This window comes from Fusarium phalaenopsidis, assembly GCF_050370095.1.
Source record: "Fusarium phalaenopsidis strain FUZ10S chromosome Unknown contig_32276, whole genome shotgun sequence".
NCBI lineage: Eukaryota > Fungi > Ascomycota > Sordariomycetes > Hypocreales > Nectriaceae > Fusarium > Fusarium phalaenopsidis.
Genome location: NW_028145418.1, coordinates 279195 through 298424, shown reverse-complemented (window position 1 = coordinate 298424; position 19230 = coordinate 279195). Strand labels below are relative to the sequence as shown.

The window sequence follows — 19230 nt, the reverse complement described above, 5'->3', positions numbered from 1 at the left end:
TTGTGCCATGGATTCAGGAAGGATAAGCTGCTTGTTCGGATCTCGGTTGCTGGTCCCGATGCCCTGGATAAGAGCATGCCCCGAGATGCAAAGATAATAGAATAACTAGAGGCTACGAGGTCCAAGAGTAGCAGGTCATATGTCTATGATTCAGTGTTAAAGTTGGTGTTAATCGAGTGGTTTCATGCGGTCAAACATCTGTTCCTTTCAACATACATTCTCACCCAGGCACAATCAGGGCGGAAGCAACACAACCCTCTACGATGGTCCTCGTTGACACTCGTATATAGTAAGGCCCCTTATTCATAAGTTAAGCTCAATTGTCATTGGATCGGGAGACAGAAAGCCTAGATTTATCTTATTATACTCATATGAAGCGAACTTGCTTGATGGCGTTCTAAGGTAATTATGTCTGACCAAATCGAGTGGTCAATCACTTTTCGATGTGAGATTCTTACCCACCATTTCATGCCATTTTGAAAGCCAATGTGATCTCAATAACGCCTCATAAGAAGTAGGTGAGAGACGATGCTATCAGTGACCATTCGTAGATTGCCGTGTCTCCTCGGGTCGTATTCCGTAGTCACGAGCGCCACTTTTAAGGCGGTCGTAGCCACATTTGGCGTGAGCATCTGCAGGCAAAAGCAATGTGTTGATATATTCTTCTGTATGCTCAAACGAAGAAAAGTTCGTATCATGTGTACCGCTTGCATGGGTTTGTCAGTCAGGTTGATCGCGAGATGTACCGACTTGACCCGCATATTCTGAACGCTGGAGTTGGAATCTAGCACTTTCTCAAACTGACTATTATTTAGGCATGCTCCATTTTGGAGACCGGAAAGAAGTGCATGCAACATGTCGACTCCAATTGGCACACTCTGGCTACCCTATGTGCATTTCACATCTGGCCTATCACCCATTTCAGGACATGAGTAAGTCCCACCCAATTGCTTGAATCACAGTCCCCTATATCAGACGACATCTCTCTTGAGGCTCAACTATGGACACCGGCAGTCCAAGCTTGAACTCGTCATTCGGCAAATAAACATTGATGGGTGGAGCAACCGGCTTCTCTGCCGATGAGGAGACGCCGAAAGACCAGATGACCGGTGGGGACCGTCCAGGGCAGTGCCGGCCGCATCTGGGTGATAAAGGAACCGGAAACTAAGCGCTGGCAGCTGCATTGACATGAACTCAAAGGAGACTTGTTGGACATGCTTCGGGTTAAATTTGTAGATACTATCTTGTGATGTAAAATACGCTGCCTTCGAGTTTGGGTAACTCGGAACTCTTAATACCTCTCTCACCAGCCAAAGACTCGGTTTCCTCCCCGCGCCTCGGCTATCGCGCTTGGTGTATCTTCTTCGATCCGGGGTAGTGGGAGGCTGGGAGTGGCGAAGAAGCGGGGGAGGACGTCGACAGGTGGTGGAGTCGATTCTTCTCGACTTGGAATCGTCGGCTACGCTAACTAAGTGGACAGAGGAGGGGAAACAAGCATGCAACTCTACAGGCCTGTCCAACCAGCGGTGGAGGAACTACGATGATGGCGGCGATATCGGCTGGCATCCCGAGTCCCTCCCTATCTCTAATGGCCAGAAAAGTCAGAAACCAACGATGACGAGACCATAAATCCCCTCTCTGACCCTCCACTGAACTTCTTTTGCTGCTGTTCAGCATCTCTTCTTTACGTCCCATCACAGATCATAATGGCTGACACATCACGACCCGTCCTGATTCTCGGTGGAGGCTGCTTTGGCCTAGCGACCGCTTACCACCTGGCCCAGAATGGTTACTCAGACATTACCGTCTTGGAAAAGGACCACGAGGTCCCCAGTCGCTTCTCAGCAGCCAACGATCTCAACAAGGTGATCCGAGCCGAGTATGCCGATCCCTTCTACACCGAGCTGGCTCTGGTGAGTTTTCTGCATTGCATTGGCCATGCACACTTTGCTGATCCATTCGAGTAGCAAGCCATCCGGAAATGGCAGACTGATCCATTGTACAAACCTCACTACCACGAGACGGGCTTCCTCAACGTCGGATCCAACAACGCGCCCGATCAGACAAAACGGGTTCTCGAGAGCTATTACGCATCTGTACGGGACAATTCCGCATTCAATGGCAAGGTGCAGCGCGTAAACGGAAATGCCGACATCAAGAAGCTGGTTCCCGCATTCCATCATGTGCAACGCTGGGCTGGCTACTTTAACAAGCTGGCGGGGTACGGCCACTCTGCCAACGCTTTGAGTGCCGTGTACGCAGAGTGTGTCAAGTTGGGCGTCAAGTTCCAGCTTGGCAGTCAGCAGGGAGAAGTTGAGTCTCTGCTCTACGCATCGAGTCGAAACGGCACCAAATGTGTTGGAGCAAAGACCCGAGAAGGCCGAATCTATCTTGCCGACAAGACTATCGTGGCTTTGGGTGCCGATGCCTCCAATCTCATTCCTCGCATGGGCAAGCAAATGACAGGTCGCTGCTGGGGTGTCGCACACATCCAGCTGACTCCTGAAGAGGCCGACGCGTTGAGAGGCATCCCCGTCACCAACGTGCGGGATCTTGCCTTCTTCTTCGAGCCCGACAAGGCCACCAACAAGCTCAAGTTCTGCCACATGGGAGGTGCTTACACCAACTATGCTTGGTCTCAGGATGGCCTCTCAATTCCGTACTCGGAGCTTTCCGAGTCCCAGTTCATCCCTGAGGAGGATGAGGTGCACATCCGAAGACTCCTAAGGGAGGTATTCCCACAACTCGCGGATCGTCCGTTGATTGATAGACATTTGTGCTGGTTTGCTGACACGGATGACTCGGACTACATCATTGACTTTGTACCTGGAACCGACTCTTCACTGGTTATTCTCTCCGGTGACTCGGGACATGGTTTCAAGATGCTTCCTATTTTCGGACAATGGGTACAGAAGCTGTTGGTAGAGGAGAAGCAGTCAGAGCCCAAGTGGCGGTGGAAGACATCAAAGCCCAAGGAGACAGCCGCTTGGCGTAGTAGTGGTAGCCAGGAGCTTGCAGGCGTAGCTCGTGCCAAGTTGTAATTTCGTTTTCTTAATATGTACTAGATAGACTAGATTGAGAGCCATTGAATAGTCATGCAGCTGTTATGAAGCAATCGCGGAAAGTGTTCATTCCCTGACAGCTCTATTTCCATCCAAATGGCCTTGAGGTGCTTTTTGGGGCTATTAGTTGGCCTTACGCGCCAACCGAGTCCCAAGAATGTTGAAACTGGATGGTGATAATCTCGGAGTTCTGAGGGTGCATGTCGTCTAGGTTCGTTGACCATACTGCAAGCCCTTTGCAGTTCGATTTCTCGTAACTAGATTCGAATACTCATCCAATTAGTCAGTTCTTGGGCTCAAGGCTTTCTCGAAACACGCATAAGATAAAGACCTGCGATAGTTAGAGGAAGGTAATCCCCAACCCATGCTTAGTACATCCATATATAATTGCTTTCGGGTGCGGTTGCTCGGCCATTCATAGATAAATATTTCCATGGAGAGCCTCATTTGCATAGCTTTACCTTTTAGGTGGCGTAGGATCGATGGTTTCTTGGGTCTAGGATGTGGCAAAGAGGAACAACACGATTTTCAAAATGGTCAAGTTGTTATCACTCTTGCACACGGTCACATCGCATAAACCTTGTCTGCGTTTCACCGTATACCAGTTTGGAAGAATATTGAACGGTTAGGGCACTTGCAACTATAAGAAGGCTGGAGCGTTCAAAGACTTTAGTTCGTCCACGACAGCTTTTATATCAGAGGCAACTAGCAAATACCACAGAGGACCATAATATCGAGTCTATTAAGACTTATCCGAAAAAATGACACTCAATATAGATATCTTGAACCCATCGGGGCTGTATCTTTCCTTATCTCCGGCCGATAAAGCATGATATATACATCGGCTCCCACATAGGTACTTAACAGTCTCGTTTGCTCGGCCCGGGGCCGAAGAGCCCAAGTATGATTGCACAGTCACTTCTCAGAAATCGCATTACAAATCGCTACTGTCCGAATCGCAAGCCATGAGAGGGGATCCTTCTTACAAATCTTGGACTGCACACCATCTTGTGTCTATAGAGGGGTAGACAAGCCTATCCCATTGTAGTCAAGATCCTTCATGGCGCCATTTTCGGTGGAAAACACTGGCCAGATGTTAATGTTGCAATGAGTTTTGCATATCGCATCGGAAGCGATAACCAATGAGATGACGTGCAAACTATGTTGGTCATCGTGTGCTATTATGGCGAGATGACCTTAATTGGGGAACCCGGGGATCGATGCAACAATGGCTATGCCATAAATAAGCGTGTGCTTGGCCATATTAGATGGAACAATCAAACAGATCTTCATATCCCTTCGACTGATACTCCAATCAACTATCAGCCACCCCACACCATGGTTCCTGCTCCGATCGATCCCAGCATCAAAGATGTTGCCGAGCCCATCAAGGACTCTCTCAAGCTGCCCGCGCCGGCTCGAGAGAGACTTGAAAAGGCAGGCATAGACCTGTCTAAGGGCTACCCTTATCGTCCCTCACGTCCGCTATATCTGCAAGATGTGTACAAGATCCGTGATCAACCTCGTGACTATGTCGACGCAGGAGCTAGGGCAGACAAGTCCAAGAAGAACCTTCTCTCTGCGGCGACAAAGGTTACCGACTTGACTGCCCACATTGGAACTGAGATCGAGGGTCTGCAGCTCAAGGACCTCACAAACGAGCAGCGTGACGAACTTGCCTTATTGATTGCTGAGCGAAGCGTCGTCTTCTTCCGAGACCAAGACCTCAGCCCTCAGCAGCAGAAGGAGCTTGGCGAGTGGTACGGGGAGGTTGAGGTTCATGTAAGTATTTAAGAGCCAAAGTCCCCGCAAGTAATCTGACATTTTGTTCCAGCCTCAAGTTGCTCAGGTTCCAGGCCTTCCAGGTGTTTCCATCATTTGGCCTGACCTTCAAGCCACGGAACGACCCGCAACCTTTCGCCAGCCTGGAGGTGCGTCAAGATGGCACACAGATCTAGTCCACGAGCGCCAGCCTGCTGGAATCACTCACCTTCACAATGACACTGTTCCCAGTGTTGGCGGTGACACTCTGTGAGTTTTGCTTAACGTCTATTGAATGATCAGATACTAACGGGTCGAAAGCTGGGCCAGCGGATATGCTGCCTACGAGAAGCTGTCACCAGAGTTCCGCAAGATTATTGACGGAAGGTCTGCTGTGTATCGGTCTGCGCACCCTTACCTGGACCGAGATGACCCTGAAGCTGGTCCCAAGTACATCGAACGTGTTCACCCACTCGTTCGAGTCCATCCTGCAACCGGTTGGAAGGCCCTTTGGGTCAACCGAGCTATGACGGATAGGATTGTGGGACTTGACAAGGCCGAGAGCGACGTCATTCTCGGATACTTGTACGATGTGTACGAGAAGAACATTGACATCCAGCTGCGCTGGAGGTGGACGCCTCGAACTTCAGTTCTCTGGGACAACCGGTATGTACCTTGATCCAACACATGGGGAAGTCAATACTGACATTTGTAGTATTACGATTCACAATGCCAGTTGGGACTACAGTGGTAAGGAGCCACGACATGGAACTAGGGTGACATCGTTGGCTGAAAAGCCTTACTTCGATGCCGCAGCTCCAACACGGCGAGAGGCTCTGGGATTGCTTGGTGAAAGCGAGAAGGAGGAACTTGAGGCCTCAAAGTAGACTCCCTACTGGCATATAGCAAAGAAAGCTGATTCAAGAACTGCTTGGTTTTGTGAATGCTTAGGCGCGGTAGAAGTGCCCTGTGATCTACAAGTCACTATGGGGGCTCGAGGCAATGGTGAACTAGTCATCTGCGTTGCCAGAATACAGCTCCCACAACGCTGCTATGACAAACTTTGAGCTTCTAACCACTCAGATACCCTTAACTGGGAACTTTGTATAAGTAGCCAACAGTGAAGAGGCCAACATCTAATTCTGTTACTCTCACTCTTGGTGTTAGCATCGTACATCCAGGCAAGGATAATTTGATTCAGATCCTCGTGTGTAAACTGATGAGCCAGCCAAAAACCTACCCAGACAAAATAGCCCATTTCATTCTCAATGAGATCAAATGCGTTTTGAGATGGCCGCGGTTGGAGACAGGGGATTTTGTCACTGAGTGATATAAGTTTTCGCACATGTATCTTGTTTTATACTATTCTAACATTGTGGGAAATGGGAGTCTTCCCCCTTCAGCTACTCGGTGACTCATGATGAGTACTGAACTGTAAAAGTTTGAGTTTGTAGAATCGCCCTCTCACTATGATCGTCCCGTAGCCCTTCAGTACTTGCATTACCAACCACGACTGTCCCGCCATTTTTGTTATCATCGTCAGAGAATCTTTCAAGTTCAGTCGCATTATCCTCGGGAAACTGCGCATACTGGCTGCGGCCTTTACGCACTCGGCTGAGCGTGTTGCTCTGCTGATGCTGACCATAGGACGTTGTCCCATAGTGAGAGGCCCCCGATGATCCCACAATACGAGGCATGAAGTGCTTAAAGAACTTGCGTAGGGTCGGCATGGAGCCGCATATGACAAAGAGATTTGCTTCGATGAATCTACGACTGTCAGCATCACCGTGCAGGCCAACGGCCAAAGTGTGACGTACGTCCATATGTTGGCGGGTGCAGAGTCCCAAGAAACATCTGTGCTGGCTAGCACCACGGGTAGATACACCAGTCTGGTCACCGATGTGGCAACGGTTCTGCGAGAATCAGAAAAGATCTTCAGTATTCTGGAATCACTTACAAGGATCCAATTGCAAAAACGATGATGGCTCCAAGCTTTTGGATCTTGGGCATGTGTAGATTATACACCATGGGAATCGGCAAAACAAATAGTATCACGTCGGTGACAATGTTTGACACGGCTGTAGCCATGTATAGAATGGCCGCATCAGTGCATGAGCCACCTTCTACCTTGAAGTCAAAGGCCTTGCGGGGAGGGTTGCAAAGGAACCACATCATAAAGGCAATGATGACGGTGTAGGCCGTGACGATGCCAATGGTAAGCCAGACTGCTATCCGGAACCATCTTTGAGGAGAGAGGTGGAGGTAGAAGGAAAGGAGAGACAGCTTGATGAAGCCATTGCAGAGCTGGTAGATTGGCCCGCAAAGATAACTTATCTAAGCTTGCAGTCAGGTTTGGGTTGAAGATCGAACGGTGCAGCAAAGTTTACTGACTAAGGAATATCGTTGGAAATCTGCGAGGCTCATCTCCCAGCTGTGAGCACACATTCCGCCTTGTGCGATGGAAGCTGTGAAGTTGGGGTTAGGTGAGTCAAGTGGCCGAAGAAGTTGGAGGGACTTACCGATGAGTAAAGCTTGGGTCAAGACAGAGAACAACTATCAAGAGTCAGAAACAGAATCTGTCTGGCATCATGGATATCAAGGAGAGTTACCCAGCCAAGAAACATGAACCCTGTAATAAGGTTAGCAACTTCTGCTCTCTGTGACTATACTCTTAGGCCTCTGCAACTTACCATCATCAATCTGCAACCCCTTGGACAAAAAGATCTTGGTGTAATATCTCTGCAACAGAGCAATCAATGCCAGTGGGGCACCGAGCCCAAAGATCAGATAATGCTCCAGCTTCTTCTGCTGCTTGGGGTTGTCAAAGTTCAGAGGCCCATAGTCAGGAGGAGGCAGGCGGAAAACCTCTGTGCCGTTGATGGTAGGAAAAGCCGTCATGTTTTCTGCATGACGGAAATAAACGAGGATGAGGAAGCCAGGAACAAGTCGGTCTTGGGGATGCAGAAGTCCTAGGTTAAAGATGGGAATGATCTCCTGAACTACTGAACACGAGCTCTGGTCATAGCTTACAGCCGCAGCATTGGGTGCAAGGTTAGCGTGAAACGCCGGTTGTTGACGATTAAGGCACGAGAGTTGCTGCAGGATCCGTCGATGTTCGTTCAGCCCGTGGCTTGCACCGCCAAGCCCGCATCATTGGCTTGGAATGGCGGCCAGCTTCCGGGAAGCCGGGATAGCGCACACCGGCCAAGGTCGCGCGGGACGGGCTGCGCATGCCAGGCCATCCCCTCGAGGAAAGGATTGGCATTTTGGAGATTGGTGGCTTCTGTTATGACCAAATCCCTGATGCAGAGCTGAACTTGGTGCCTATTAGAAGGGGCGAAACTCTGCTAGTATGCCTTGGCACGTCTGAGCTGGGCTGAACTGACAGCCAAGAAAGACGCAACGATGAAAAGCAAATTGGAACATTTCGTGGAAGATTCTCAAGCAGCCAGGCATTGACGTACAGATGTCAGTCATAAATCTCATCGGCTGTGCGGAACTCATCTCGATAAACGATATGACAGTTGACTAGCAATCCAACCTTCCCCAGATCACCAGCGCCAAGGGCGGAGCCTAGCTGAATGCCCTGGTCTAGCATCTCCACTGATCTCCAAACCCCTCAAGGTCTGAGCGGACAAGATCTCACATCGACCAGTCCGTGCTGTGCATGGACTGAATTCTCGCAAGTCTTGCCCATACTTGGAGGCTCCGTAATCATGCCTGTAATACGGGACGCTTTGGTTCATTCGTATGTTTTTCAGACGTTATTAGAGCCAGGTCTTCCTTCTTTTCTTGTTGATCTTTTCTCTATCTGACATTTGGAGTCCCAATCGAACACTTTCTGCTTCTTGTACATCTCATCTGTTCTCTCAATGAAAATCTCCCTTGCCAGTCTCGCCCTGTTGGGCGCAGGCGCGTCAGCCGCGGTTACACACGATTCATGTCCATGCGTGAGTTTCCTGCGCCAGCCTTAAGCCTCTCCAGCTCCATGCTAATACAGACAATACAGTGCTCTGTCCTCACCGCCGTCCCTCAACTCAAGGGAAAGATCTATGTTCCTGGGAGCAACGCATACGACGCCCGTTTGAAGACCTACTATTCAGCCAACGCCGCCCTCGAACCTTGGTGCATGGTTCTCCCTGAGACTACACAGGATGTTTCCAAGATAGCTAAGGTTATTTCCAACAAGAAATGCCCGTTTGGCATACGCAGTGGTGCACACTCTGCATGGAAGGGCTCTAACGGGGTTCAAAATGGCATCACCATTGATTTCAGTACGGATGTCTGCGCCTTGCTCCCTTGTATCATGGCTAACTGCCTGGAGGTTACATGAACGCCACCACCTACGACCCCAAAAAGAAGATTGCGTCGATTCAGCCCGGCTCTGACTGGGGCCGTGTTTACGAGGAGCTCAACGAATATGGCGTCGCGGCTGTTGGCGGCCGTGCTTCTGTTGTTGGCGTTGGTGGCTTCACTACTGGAGGAGGAGTAGGTGCCCATTCACAACCACCCTGGCTCGCGTTGGCATCGGTCAAGTTCTAACCGTTCTTTAGTACTCGTTCCATTCCAACGCTCGTGGATTTGCGTGCGATGTCGTTGCCAACTTTGAGGTGGTTCTCGCTGACGGTCGCATCGTCAACGCCAACAAGGACCAGAACCGTGATCTGTGGAAAGCCCTAAAGGGTGGCTCTGGAAATCTGGGGTTTGTGACCCGGGTCGACCAATGCAAGTTCATTTCTCCTTCGCAACTGTACTTTCTCCTACAGCTAACCTGAACCGTTCGACAGACGTTATTGACTCAAACAAGCTTTGGGGAGGCTTTGTTAGCTTCGACCTGTCGCAACGCGATCGTGTGTTCGAGTCATACATTGACTTTGCTGAAAACATGCATCTTGACCTTGCCTCTCAGCTGATCGTTTCTGTTCAGTACAACGGAAAAGAGCGCATCCTGATCTCGGTCGTCTCCAACTCTGACGCCATTCCTGCTGCCCCGGCCTTTGACGACTTTCTCTCTCTCCCAAATGTTTCTAACACCCTGACCACGGGCAAGATTGCGGACCTTGTCCCTCAGTTCACGGGTCCTACACCCTTGGGCCTTTAGTACGTTCTCCTATGGCCATCCTGTCAATGCTGTACTGACCTCGTTCTAGTGCCAACTGGATGACTGGCATGACCACGAATGATATTCGGGTCATGAAGTTTGTTGATGAGAAACATTCCGAGTACGTCGAGAAGATGAAGGCGGCAGCCCCCAGCTCCGACTTCAGCGTTCTTGTCCAGTTCCAGCCATTCACTGAGTCCATGGTGGCTCACTCCCGCAAGGCGGGCGGTAATGTTCTCGGTCTTGAGGATGTCGTCGCTGATGGTCCTGCCCTCAACTGGCTCATTGCTGTCACTGTAGACACGGCTGAGAACCAGAAAAAGATTGCCCCCTTGACACTGGAGTACAGGAATGCCATCAACAAATATGCCACCAGCATTGGCGCCAACAAGAACTGGGAGTACCTCAACTACGCTCTGGGCGACCAGGATCCAATCAAACATTATGGATCCGAGTCTGTCCGATATCTTCAGGTCGCCTCTAGGAAGTATGATCCTCAGCGCGTGTTCCAGAAGCTGAGAGCCTCTGGGTTCAAGATTCCCGGCAGAGGTTAAGTTGTCTGGAATGAGAGAATTTCTCACCTCAACGAATTTACGCCTATAGATCAAATGCCTTTATCAATAGATAGACTATCTTGTACTGGTGGGAGACATTCACTGCGCTCGCAATCACCTTCCATATTCCAACATGCCCCCAGTCTCTTTCCAATGATGACTATGGATCTAATACCTTGTCTTATCGCATCCTGCTCGCTTAACCTATGTTGAGCTCACCTGGTCAGGGGCCGTGACCGCAATAATTCCGTTCGCTGCCGATATCTCCGCATTAGCTCCGCGAGATCTACACTCCATGAATCAGCCTGAATGCTGCGTTGCTGATGCCTATTTATTGTGGGGTTCTGGATCATCATCTCGTCCTCTTCTTTTTCTCTTTCTTCAACTCCAAGATGACTACCAGAACAAAGAACGCCTCGAACAACCAGGTCCCAGCCGGGACTGAACTGACTGCCATGTCCCCCGTTCAACCAGATCCATATCTCGTTGCTTTCGATGATCAGGATAGCGAGAACCCCAAGAACTGGCCAGAAAGACGCAAGTGGACTGTAACCAATGTCCTCTCGGTAACTGGCTTCAATCGAATCCTCGTGTCAACTGTCATGGCCCCTGCACTGTCCTTGATTGCAGTCGATTTGGAGATGAACTCGACTGAGGCTATGATGGCTTTGAGCATCTACTTGCTGGCAACTGCTTTCGGCCCGCTTGTGATCGGACCATTGTCCGAAGTCTACGGCCGCCAGGTGATCTTGCACGCGTCCAACATATGGTTCTTGGTTTGGAACATCGCTTGTGGCTTTGCAAGCTCCAAAGAGCTGCTCATTGCTGCCCGGTTCTTAGCCGGCTTCGGAGCCAGCGCTATATACGCACTTGGAGGTGGAGTCCTGGGTGATATATGGCGCCCAGAGGAGCGTGGGAGGTCTCTTGGGTGGTTTCTTCTGGTTCCTCTGCTGGGAGCCGCAGTAGGTAAATGTCCTGAACTGCGTGTCCGCCAAGCCATATCTAATTCTACTCACAGGCCCAATCGTTGGTGGCTTCATGACATATCGCGTCTCTTGGAGATGGATGTTCTGGTCAACATCCATCTTCCAATTTGCCATGGTTGTCGTCTCACTGACCAGCTTCCGCGAGACGTTTGCCCCAGCAATTCTTAAAAAACGAGCCAAGAAGTTGCGCAAAGAAACGGGTGCCCCATACTACACACAAGAAGAGCGGCACCGAAGCCAATCGAATCTCGCCATTATTCTTGGTCAAGCTTTGAGCCGCCCGCTGCGGCTTCTTGCCTTCCATCCAATCATCCAAGTATCATCCATCATCTCCGCCATCAGCTATGGGCTTCTGTACATTGTTCTTGCGAGTTTCGCTGACCTTTGGATCCATCATTACCATCAGTCCGTGGAGATCAGTGGCCTCCACTACATTTCTTGCATGCTTGGAGAACTCGCTGGGTCTCAGCTTGCTGGGCCTTTGATGGACTATTCGTTCCGCAGAATGGAACGCCGTGCCGATGGACAGCCTGTTCCTGAACACCGCATCCCCCTCATACTGCCTGGTGCTATTCTAGCCCCCTTTGGCTTCATTATCTATGGGTGGTGTGCTCAGTACAAGGTTCACTGGGCTTGGGTCGATGTTGGCATGTTTTTCACAACCTTTGGCATGCAGATTGCAGGCATGCCCATGCATGCATACACGATCGATGCTTATCCGGATCATACATCCAGTGCCATGGCGGCAACACAGTTCCTCAGAAGCTTGACTGCATTCTTGTTCCCCCTGTTTACCCCAAAGATGTACTCGGTTCTGGGTTACGGATGGGGAAACAACACTATGGCTTTCGCAAGACTCTTCTTTGGAATTCCAGCACCACTTCTCATGTGGAGGTATGGGGCGAGGTTACGGGCAAGGGCAACATCGAGCTTCTAGACGCCATCATTTGACGTCAATGAATCCTTGTACAAGAATGTGGGAATATTGCAGTTCCCTACTTCTCAACTTGGATCTCGGCATTGTGTCAAGATACGTTTACTTGCTCTTAGTCTCAGGGGATACTACAGAACACAGAAATATCAGTGTTAGCCAGGTAAAAATGTCAAGTCATTTTTGCAGCTCTTGCGAAATGGGGCCCCGATCTGCAGCTCTGGATAATCAAGAGGGTCGTTGTTAATCGTCATTTACTCGAGTTTTTATCTCACCATTGGGGATTAGCTTCTGTCTATGCAGCCCGGAGCAGACCAGTTCACTAGATATTGAATGTCCGCCTTGCTGAAATAAGTTTCTCTTGGAGATTGTCTGTCTATGAGTGGTGAATCAAAGGTCTTGGCTTTTCGCGCCAAACTGTTCCTGACGCCCTGATATTCCAAGCCATGTTTCATCGTCTTCTGCCGATTATTCACCTCTACCCCTCGCCGCTTCCACCCGCTCTCGTTCTTCAATGGTCAAGTCACTCTTAGCCCTTCCAACATTTATAAATGACAACATCAACAGCGCCACTCCTGATATGCCAACACCAAACCATAATCCGACTTGGTAACTCTCCCGTAGAGTAGGGCGTGACATCTGTCCCACGGCCACATCGGCAAACCCAAGAAAGAAGCTGATTCCCAGAAACAGCGTGCTGTTGATTAGCGCTCCCGCCAGTCCTTGGCGCCGCGCGGGTAGATTTGTCGTGATAAAAACGTTACTGACGGTAAATGTAATGTCGATGCCAACTGTGGATGCAACCATAGCCGGCAGAACCCAAGCCCAGTAGTTCGGGTTTTCTGGCATGAGAGCGAAAAGGAGGCAGGAGACAACATAACCCACCCCAGAGACTATCAGTAGGATACGGCCGGGAAGTCGATGGAGAACTAGGCCTCCCACTGTAGCAAGGAGAAGGCCACCAACTATCAGAGGAACGTACCATAGAGCCGTCAGCAGAGGAGATATCTCGAGGACAAGCTCAATGTAGAAGCTACTGTATAGTAGGAAAACGCCAAAGCTACCATAGGCAAAGAAAAGGGCCACGACAAGGGTTGTCATGTATGGCGGCGAGAAGAGGTCAGCTGGGACAAGGGGGTTTGGGACAACCCAACCTTCGAGGTATGCAGCCGCAGCGAGAATCACTACGCCAACGATAATAGTGGCAATAATTTGAGGACTTGCCCAGCCCTTGGGTGCCTGCGAGCTATCGGTGATGGCGTATACCAGAAGGATAAGGCCCGGGACGATGGTTGCCACCCCCCACCAGTCCATGCTGAGGCCGTCAGGGGGTTGTTTGGTGAAGTCATTCGGGATGGAGAAGAATCCAGCGGCGAATATGACAACAAGGATGATTGCACCAATCCAAAAGTACCATTTCCAGGACAAAAGTTCGCCCGAGATACCTCCTATGAGGATGCCAATGAAGAACCCAAGTGGTGCAAAAGCACCATATATGGCAAAAACGAAATTCTTTCGCGGCCCTGGTCGGTATGTCTTGCCAAGTAGCGTAATACCGGCAGGTAGAAAGGCCGCTGCTCCAATTCCCTGCAAAGCACGGCAGATAATGAGCATGATATAGTTGTGACTGAAGCCGGCGACCAGACACCAGACCGACATCCATGCAAGCCCGCTGTTGAAAATGATGTATGCGCCATGCATATCACTCAGCCGGCCCAGTGGTAGCAGAAATGCGCCGGTAACGAGAGAGAATACGCTCGATGGCCACGTTCGAGATGCTTCGGGGATTTCAAGCTCAATGGCTAGAGGTGGGAGGATGATGTGAAATCCTGAGACGAAGAATTCCTATTTTCCAGTTAGTACATGCAAAGTAATAAAGAATCAAGGAAACAAGGAACTTACAGCCATTGCCATTGAGCCCAGGAGCGAGAATATGAAGCCCAACTCCGCCCATAGCGTGGCAAAGGCCGCTGGCCGCTGTCGGCCCAGCTTTTCAACATCGATGATGGTATTGGTTGCGGATTCAGGATCCTCGCTTTCGATTACGACTTGTCCGTGAGTCATGTTGGAGATTGGGTCACGGAAGAGGCGCGGTAGGCAGCAAGTAAAAGATGGTCAAAGAGAAAAGGTCAAAGTCGAGCTGCTTATTGTCGATCAATGTCGAACATGCTGGGCCGGCGTAGTGTTGCTTAGCACCCAGGTTGAAGAAAGGCCTGTCAGGAGGACAAAAAAGGATCAAGAATTGGGCCAGGGTGACCCTTGGTTCTTATTCCGCAAACTCTGACATCATGAGAGTTCATTTTGGCAAAATGTCCCTTTGCTCCACCCACAACTGCAAGCTCTGAGATTGGGCTGCCACTACCACACGATCTGGGCACGAGATAAGATTCCCAATCAATGGCCTCTTACGATTGGCTTGAATACACTGCGGTGAACGATGGTGCCAACCGCTCGCGACAGTGTCCGCATGGCAACTCAACAAGGTTGCGTGGGGTATTTTTGCCTCTGCAGGACATGGGGTTATATCTTCCTGATTCAGACTAGTGTCTCCACAGCTCCGTATCGACGACTGGATCATTTGTCATCCAGAGCTGATGTGAAGGATGGGTTGAAGGAGGTGGCTTGTCTCGTTGGCAGCAAAGTACTCTGCACTTTAAATTGTATGTTGAAGAACCGGATCTCTATCATTTAAATATGCCGAGTTCATCCAGTTGTCACAGTCGGTTGCACCCTCCGAGATGTTCGGTGTTCGGTTAGCTCCCACCAAGGATTCCGCTGGACAGCCGACCCCTAGACGCTCGTATAATTACAACTCCATGGGCATTTCAGTTACCGGGTCGACCAACTGGTGCACCTTTGTGAATTGCCGAGGCACTTGGGTTTTCGGTCGTAGTTTCAACCCAATTATCTCTTCTGCGTCAAGGGCCCTTACCGCCCCGTTTGCTGACCAGCAACTGCTATACCATGTCAATTGTCGGTTGCATATCTCTAGAGATAAGGCCGCTCTAGTCGCGCATCGACTTAGTCAAATTTGACCTCGTCGCTCGCTCTGGGCCACCTCTTATGGACCCTCAGCGCCCTTCCAGCAAAGCTTGCCACAACTGCCGTTACAGTAGGTTACGATGCGATCGATCAGTTCCGGCCTGTCGCAAGTGCACCACTACTGGCAAGGAATGTCTCGGCTATGGGAAGCTGTATAGATGGGCGGGTGCAGTGGCCAGTCGAGGCAAGCTGGCCGGTAACAAATTGCCTGTGTTGAACGACTCGACATGGGTTGCAGAGGGGTCTGCAATCAAGTATAAAAGCACGGCGACCAGAGACGCGATCGTCTCTGCAAACACGAGGCTATGCCATAGTCGCACTCAAGCTTTGGCATTTTCAAGTCCCAGCAACCAAACGATTCCCTGGGCTTTGGTTGACCCTATGTTCCAAGATGTCCACTCTGTGGAACGCCAGTATCTATCATATTGTTAGTTCCCCTTTATGACACGACGCATGCTATTAGGGTTGAGTCTAGGCTAACATCGCAAGTCACAAATCGACTCTGTCCGGATCTCGTGGCTATAGACCTCCCAGGCCTAAATCCCTTCCACGAGTTGGTCCCTCTAAGCGGAACACATCCACTCCTGAGACACATCGTTATAGCTGCCTCGGCAACTCACATGTCTAATTTCTTAAAGCCTCGAGCCCATAATCAACTCAACTGGTCACAGTCCTCAACTCACCAGGCATTGGCAGCTTCCCGACGTGCGGCAGCAGATGCCTTGGTCGCTAAGCAGAGAGGGCTCGAAGCACTTCGTCTGGCGATTGAGGAAGCTAGCCCCCTTAAGAGCGACATTCTTCTGGCGGCGGCCCATTTCTTTATCGCCCTGGAACTCATCGAGTCTGGCAAGCATGGCTGGAGAGCTCACCTTGAAGGTAGTGGCAATGTGCTCAGACATCTTCAACCAGGGGGTTATTCGAATAAGATGCTCAGAGACTTCATCATAGCCGACTGTTACATGTAGGTCAAACCCACCAGTACACTAACTCGAGGCTGACCTTCTTCAAGAAGCTATATCTTTGCATCGACAGTCGTCAACGGCTTATTGGCCTCTTCATCTTACTTTTACACTGCGCAAGCTCCATCAGTCATCCGCTTTGCTTCCAACAACAGCTACATTTGCTGCCCCGCTGAGATCCTGCAGATATTATTGGCCGTGGCACGACTCTCAAACGAACCGAGTGATGACGACGTTTCCATTGCGAGGATAACTGAAGAAGGGATGGAGCACATGAATAGTGCCATGTCGTATGATCTGGATGCCTGGGCTCGCGACATCAAAAATGTGCCACATGGTCGCCAAGTCACTGAGATTCAGAGCCGCACACATGCCGGGCGTGCACACCAGTTGGCATGTTGCTTGTACATCCTATACGCGGTTCCCTCGATCAGGAACCACCTACCTCCAGGCACTGAGCAAACCTTGGAGCAAGACCTCTTCCTCCAGTTGTTGTCGATACCTCACGGGGATCCAAGTTTCAAGACATCACCGTGGCCAACTTTTATTGCCGGAGCCCAAGCCCGAGACCCAGAGAGGCAGGCCTGGAGTATGTCAAGGATGAAAAGACTCGCCGACTGCCTTCCCTGGGGATTTGTATATACTTCCATTGAGACGCTGCAGGTAATATGGGAAAGGAGGAGAGAGGATGGAGCACAGCACAATTGGTTGCAGATTTTGAAGGACCCAGAAGTTGCCTTTATTCTGGTTTAGGAGCCGAGCACCGTGTCTTGAGTACGAGTTGAGATACTAAGCATAATAGAATAATCATGGAGACCTCTCTTGGTAAATCAATACTCGAACCTCCATCTAACATCTGAGTCACCCTTCCAGTCTTCTACCTCACCAACGTGCTTGATCTCCTCCGCCACCGCGGCACGGCTTTCATTCTGCTTCTTCAACCTCCAACCCAGAAAAGTCACAACGATGACGTTTGCTACCAGATAACCCAAAGCCATAGAGTGTCCAACGATGAATCGAGGACCATCGTTGGCTCGGTACAGTTGTGTTCCCAACACGGCTCCAAGATTCCCGATGCTGATTTGCATTGCGTTCGCGATGGCTCTCTTTGTCTGTCCCGACACGTTGATTGCGGGCCAAGAAAGCACCAGGGCGGTAGCGGGATATATACCAGCGGCAGCAAAGAAGGTTCCCAGGTACGAGACTCCTGGTCGAGCTGTGGGATTAGTGTTGGCGAGGAGGATTATGTACCCGATGGCAGCAACAACTGATGACCCAGCAATGAACAGAGCACGTTGGCCTAGCTTCTCAGAGACGATAGCAACACCCAGCGTCGTGAGAAATGCAAGGGCATACGGTGGAATAGTCAAGAGCTGTGCGACTGCTGCTTTGTATCCAAGATCCTTAATGATGGTGGGCTAGATTGGCAATGTGAGCATCAGGATTCATAGAATCGCATCGATAGAGACTAACCAGAAACAAGGATAGAGTATACAGAGGCAGACTCATTGTGTGGAAGCCTAGGCCATAGAGCCAGCAACTGGGATCCCTCAACGCCTCACGGACCGCTACCCAGCTGAACTGTTCCTGTCGAATAGCATCACTGTCCGCTGCCAAGCGCTCATGGATGAAGGTCCGTTCAGCCTTGGTGAGAAAGTTTGAAGTATCAGGGTAGTTCTCGATGAACCAATATGCCGCCACGGCCACCACAACGGTAGCTATTCCCTCCTGTTGAACGTCAGTTTGATCCAGAGATATGGTACCGCTGCTCTTACCAGAATGAAGATCCAGCGCCACCCATTCTCCCAAACGACACCTCCCATCTTGCCGATACCCTAAACTTCTGTTAGCTGGATGAATGCCTTCGCAATGGGGTAAAGAGGTCTCACATATGCGAGGATACCACCAAAGGCACCGGCAAGGGATGCTGCACAGAAAAACAGCGAAATGCGATACTGCCTCTCTCGTCTCTTGTACCACATGGAGAAGTAGAACACCACTCCTGGAAACAAACCGCTCTCAGTAACACCAAGAAAGAATCTGGCGATGAGGAAGCCCTTGAGGTCTTGAACGATGCCGAGTAACGTAGCTACAATGCCCCAGGCAATCGTAAGGGTTGGAAGCCAAAGCCTTGGAGTAGTGCGCTTTAGAATAATATTACAAGGAATCTTTTAAGGGATTAGCAAAGAAATGGCGCAGGTTAAGGGCAACAGACCTCGAAAAGTACATAGCCCACAAAGTACAGAGTGAGACCAGTCAAGTACTGATTTCCAGCTAATTACCACACAGGTTAGCATGAGTTTTAATCCACAAGGAGATTACAGCCCCCGTACTCATATTGAGGTCATCGACCATTCCCTCGATCCGGGCGTTTCCGACTGTTCACGACGTCAGTATCTACTTGTCGTGGTCGAAAACCAGTCCAAGCCTTACCATTGCTGCGATCTAGGAACGATAACAGATACAGGACCCCAACGGCTGGAAGTAACTTGGCGTCTAGTTTCCGCAGAAGCGACTTTTCGTTTACGGGAGGTTCAGTGTCGATGGTGCCAGCCTCATCGCTAAGATCAGGAGGCGATTCTGTCTTAAGATCAGAAGCCATTTTTGCCGAGATCAGACAAAGACTGGGCAGTGAAGGTTGAACATTTGTCCGACCAAAAAGTGCGTATCATCTGCTTTTTAAAAACATTCTGACAGTAGCCAATTGTGTGTCTAGTGAGTTTTATTGCATCATGATATCCTTGTTCGTGTGTTTTCGAGGTAGCATCTTGCAACGACTCGAGGGTTACAGCAGAAGTTGATGACCTTTCCATTCTCGTCTCCCACCAAGTACC

General features: G+C 50.2%; 8 protein-coding genes across 8 annotated transcripts; 5 read left to right on the top strand and 3 right to left on the bottom strand.

The window, feature by feature from the left end:
• Positions 1 to 1706: 1706 nt before the first annotated feature.
• LRP88_00396 (NAD(P)/FAD-dependent oxidoreductase) lies at positions 1707 to 3041 on the top strand (the record flags this gene model as incomplete). The annotated part of the gene is made up of 2 exons (XM_083237110.1): positions 1707 to 1913; positions 1968 to 3041. 2 exons carry the CDS (start codon positions 1707 to 1709, stop codon positions 3039 to 3041), a joined length of 1281 nt encoding a protein of 426 aa, XP_083107001.1.
• A 1359-nt stretch (positions 3042 to 4400) lies between these two features.
• Positions 4401 to 5710, top strand: LRP88_00395 (TauD/TfdA dioxygenase family protein; the record flags this gene model as incomplete). The annotated part of the gene is made up of 4 exons (XM_083237109.1): positions 4401 to 4844; positions 4897 to 5093; positions 5145 to 5489; positions 5560 to 5710. 4 exons carry the CDS (start codon positions 4401 to 4403, stop codon positions 5708 to 5710), a joined length of 1137 nt encoding a protein of 378 aa, XP_083107000.1.
• A 652-nt stretch (positions 5711 to 6362) lies between these two features.
• LRP88_00394 (uncharacterized protein) lies at positions 6363 to 7721 on the bottom strand (the record flags this gene model as incomplete). The annotated part of the gene is made up of 8 exons (XM_083237108.1): positions 6363 to 6371; positions 6434 to 6590; positions 6641 to 6712; positions 6781 to 7157; positions 7215 to 7288; positions 7343 to 7376; positions 7433 to 7452; positions 7514 to 7721. The coding sequence occupies 8 exons, from the start codon at positions 7719 to 7721 to the stop codon at positions 6363 to 6365; spliced, it is 951 nt and encodes a 316-aa protein (XP_083106999.1).
• Positions 7722 to 8695: 974 nt separating this feature from the next.
• Positions 8696 to 10478, top strand: LRP88_00393 (FAD-binding oxidoreductase; the record flags this gene model as incomplete). The annotated part of the gene is made up of 6 exons (XM_083237107.1): positions 8696 to 8773; positions 8833 to 9097; positions 9148 to 9311; positions 9377 to 9482; positions 9611 to 9923; positions 9974 to 10478. 6 exons carry the CDS (start codon positions 8696 to 8698, stop codon positions 10476 to 10478), a joined length of 1431 nt encoding a protein of 476 aa, XP_083106998.1.
• A 392-nt stretch (positions 10479 to 10870) lies between these two features.
• Positions 10871 to 12401, top strand: LRP88_00392 (MFS transporter; the record flags this gene model as incomplete). Its single annotated transcript, XM_083237106.1, has 2 exons — positions 10871 to 11444; positions 11497 to 12401. The coding sequence occupies 2 exons, from the start codon at positions 10871 to 10873 to the stop codon at positions 12399 to 12401; spliced, it is 1479 nt and encodes a 492-aa protein (XP_083106997.1).
• A 462-nt stretch (positions 12402 to 12863) lies between these two features.
• LRP88_00391 (uncharacterized protein) lies at positions 12864 to 14459 on the bottom strand (the record flags this gene model as incomplete). Its single annotated transcript, XM_083237105.1, has 2 exons — positions 12864 to 14240; positions 14298 to 14459. The coding sequence occupies 2 exons, from the start codon at positions 14457 to 14459 to the stop codon at positions 12864 to 12866; spliced, it is 1539 nt and encodes a 512-aa protein (XP_083106996.1).
• Positions 14460 to 15458: 999 nt separating this feature from the next.
• LRP88_00390 (transcription factor domain-containing protein) lies at positions 15459 to 17149 on the top strand (the record flags this gene model as incomplete). The annotated part of the gene is made up of 3 exons (XM_083237104.1): positions 15459 to 15864; positions 15927 to 16391; positions 16470 to 17149. 3 exons carry the CDS (start codon positions 15459 to 15461, stop codon positions 17147 to 17149), a joined length of 1551 nt encoding a protein of 516 aa, XP_083106995.1.
• A 77-nt stretch (positions 17150 to 17226) lies between these two features.
• LRP88_00389 (major facilitator superfamily domain-containing protein) lies at positions 17227 to 18998 on the bottom strand (the record flags this gene model as incomplete). Its single annotated transcript, XM_083237103.1, has 7 exons — positions 17227 to 17814; positions 17870 to 18121; positions 18172 to 18219; positions 18397 to 18461; positions 18608 to 18670; positions 18730 to 18774; positions 18830 to 18998. 7 exons carry the CDS (start codon positions 18996 to 18998, stop codon positions 17227 to 17229), a joined length of 1230 nt encoding a protein of 409 aa, XP_083106994.1.
• Between the last annotated feature and the right edge of the window lie 232 nt (positions 18999 to 19230).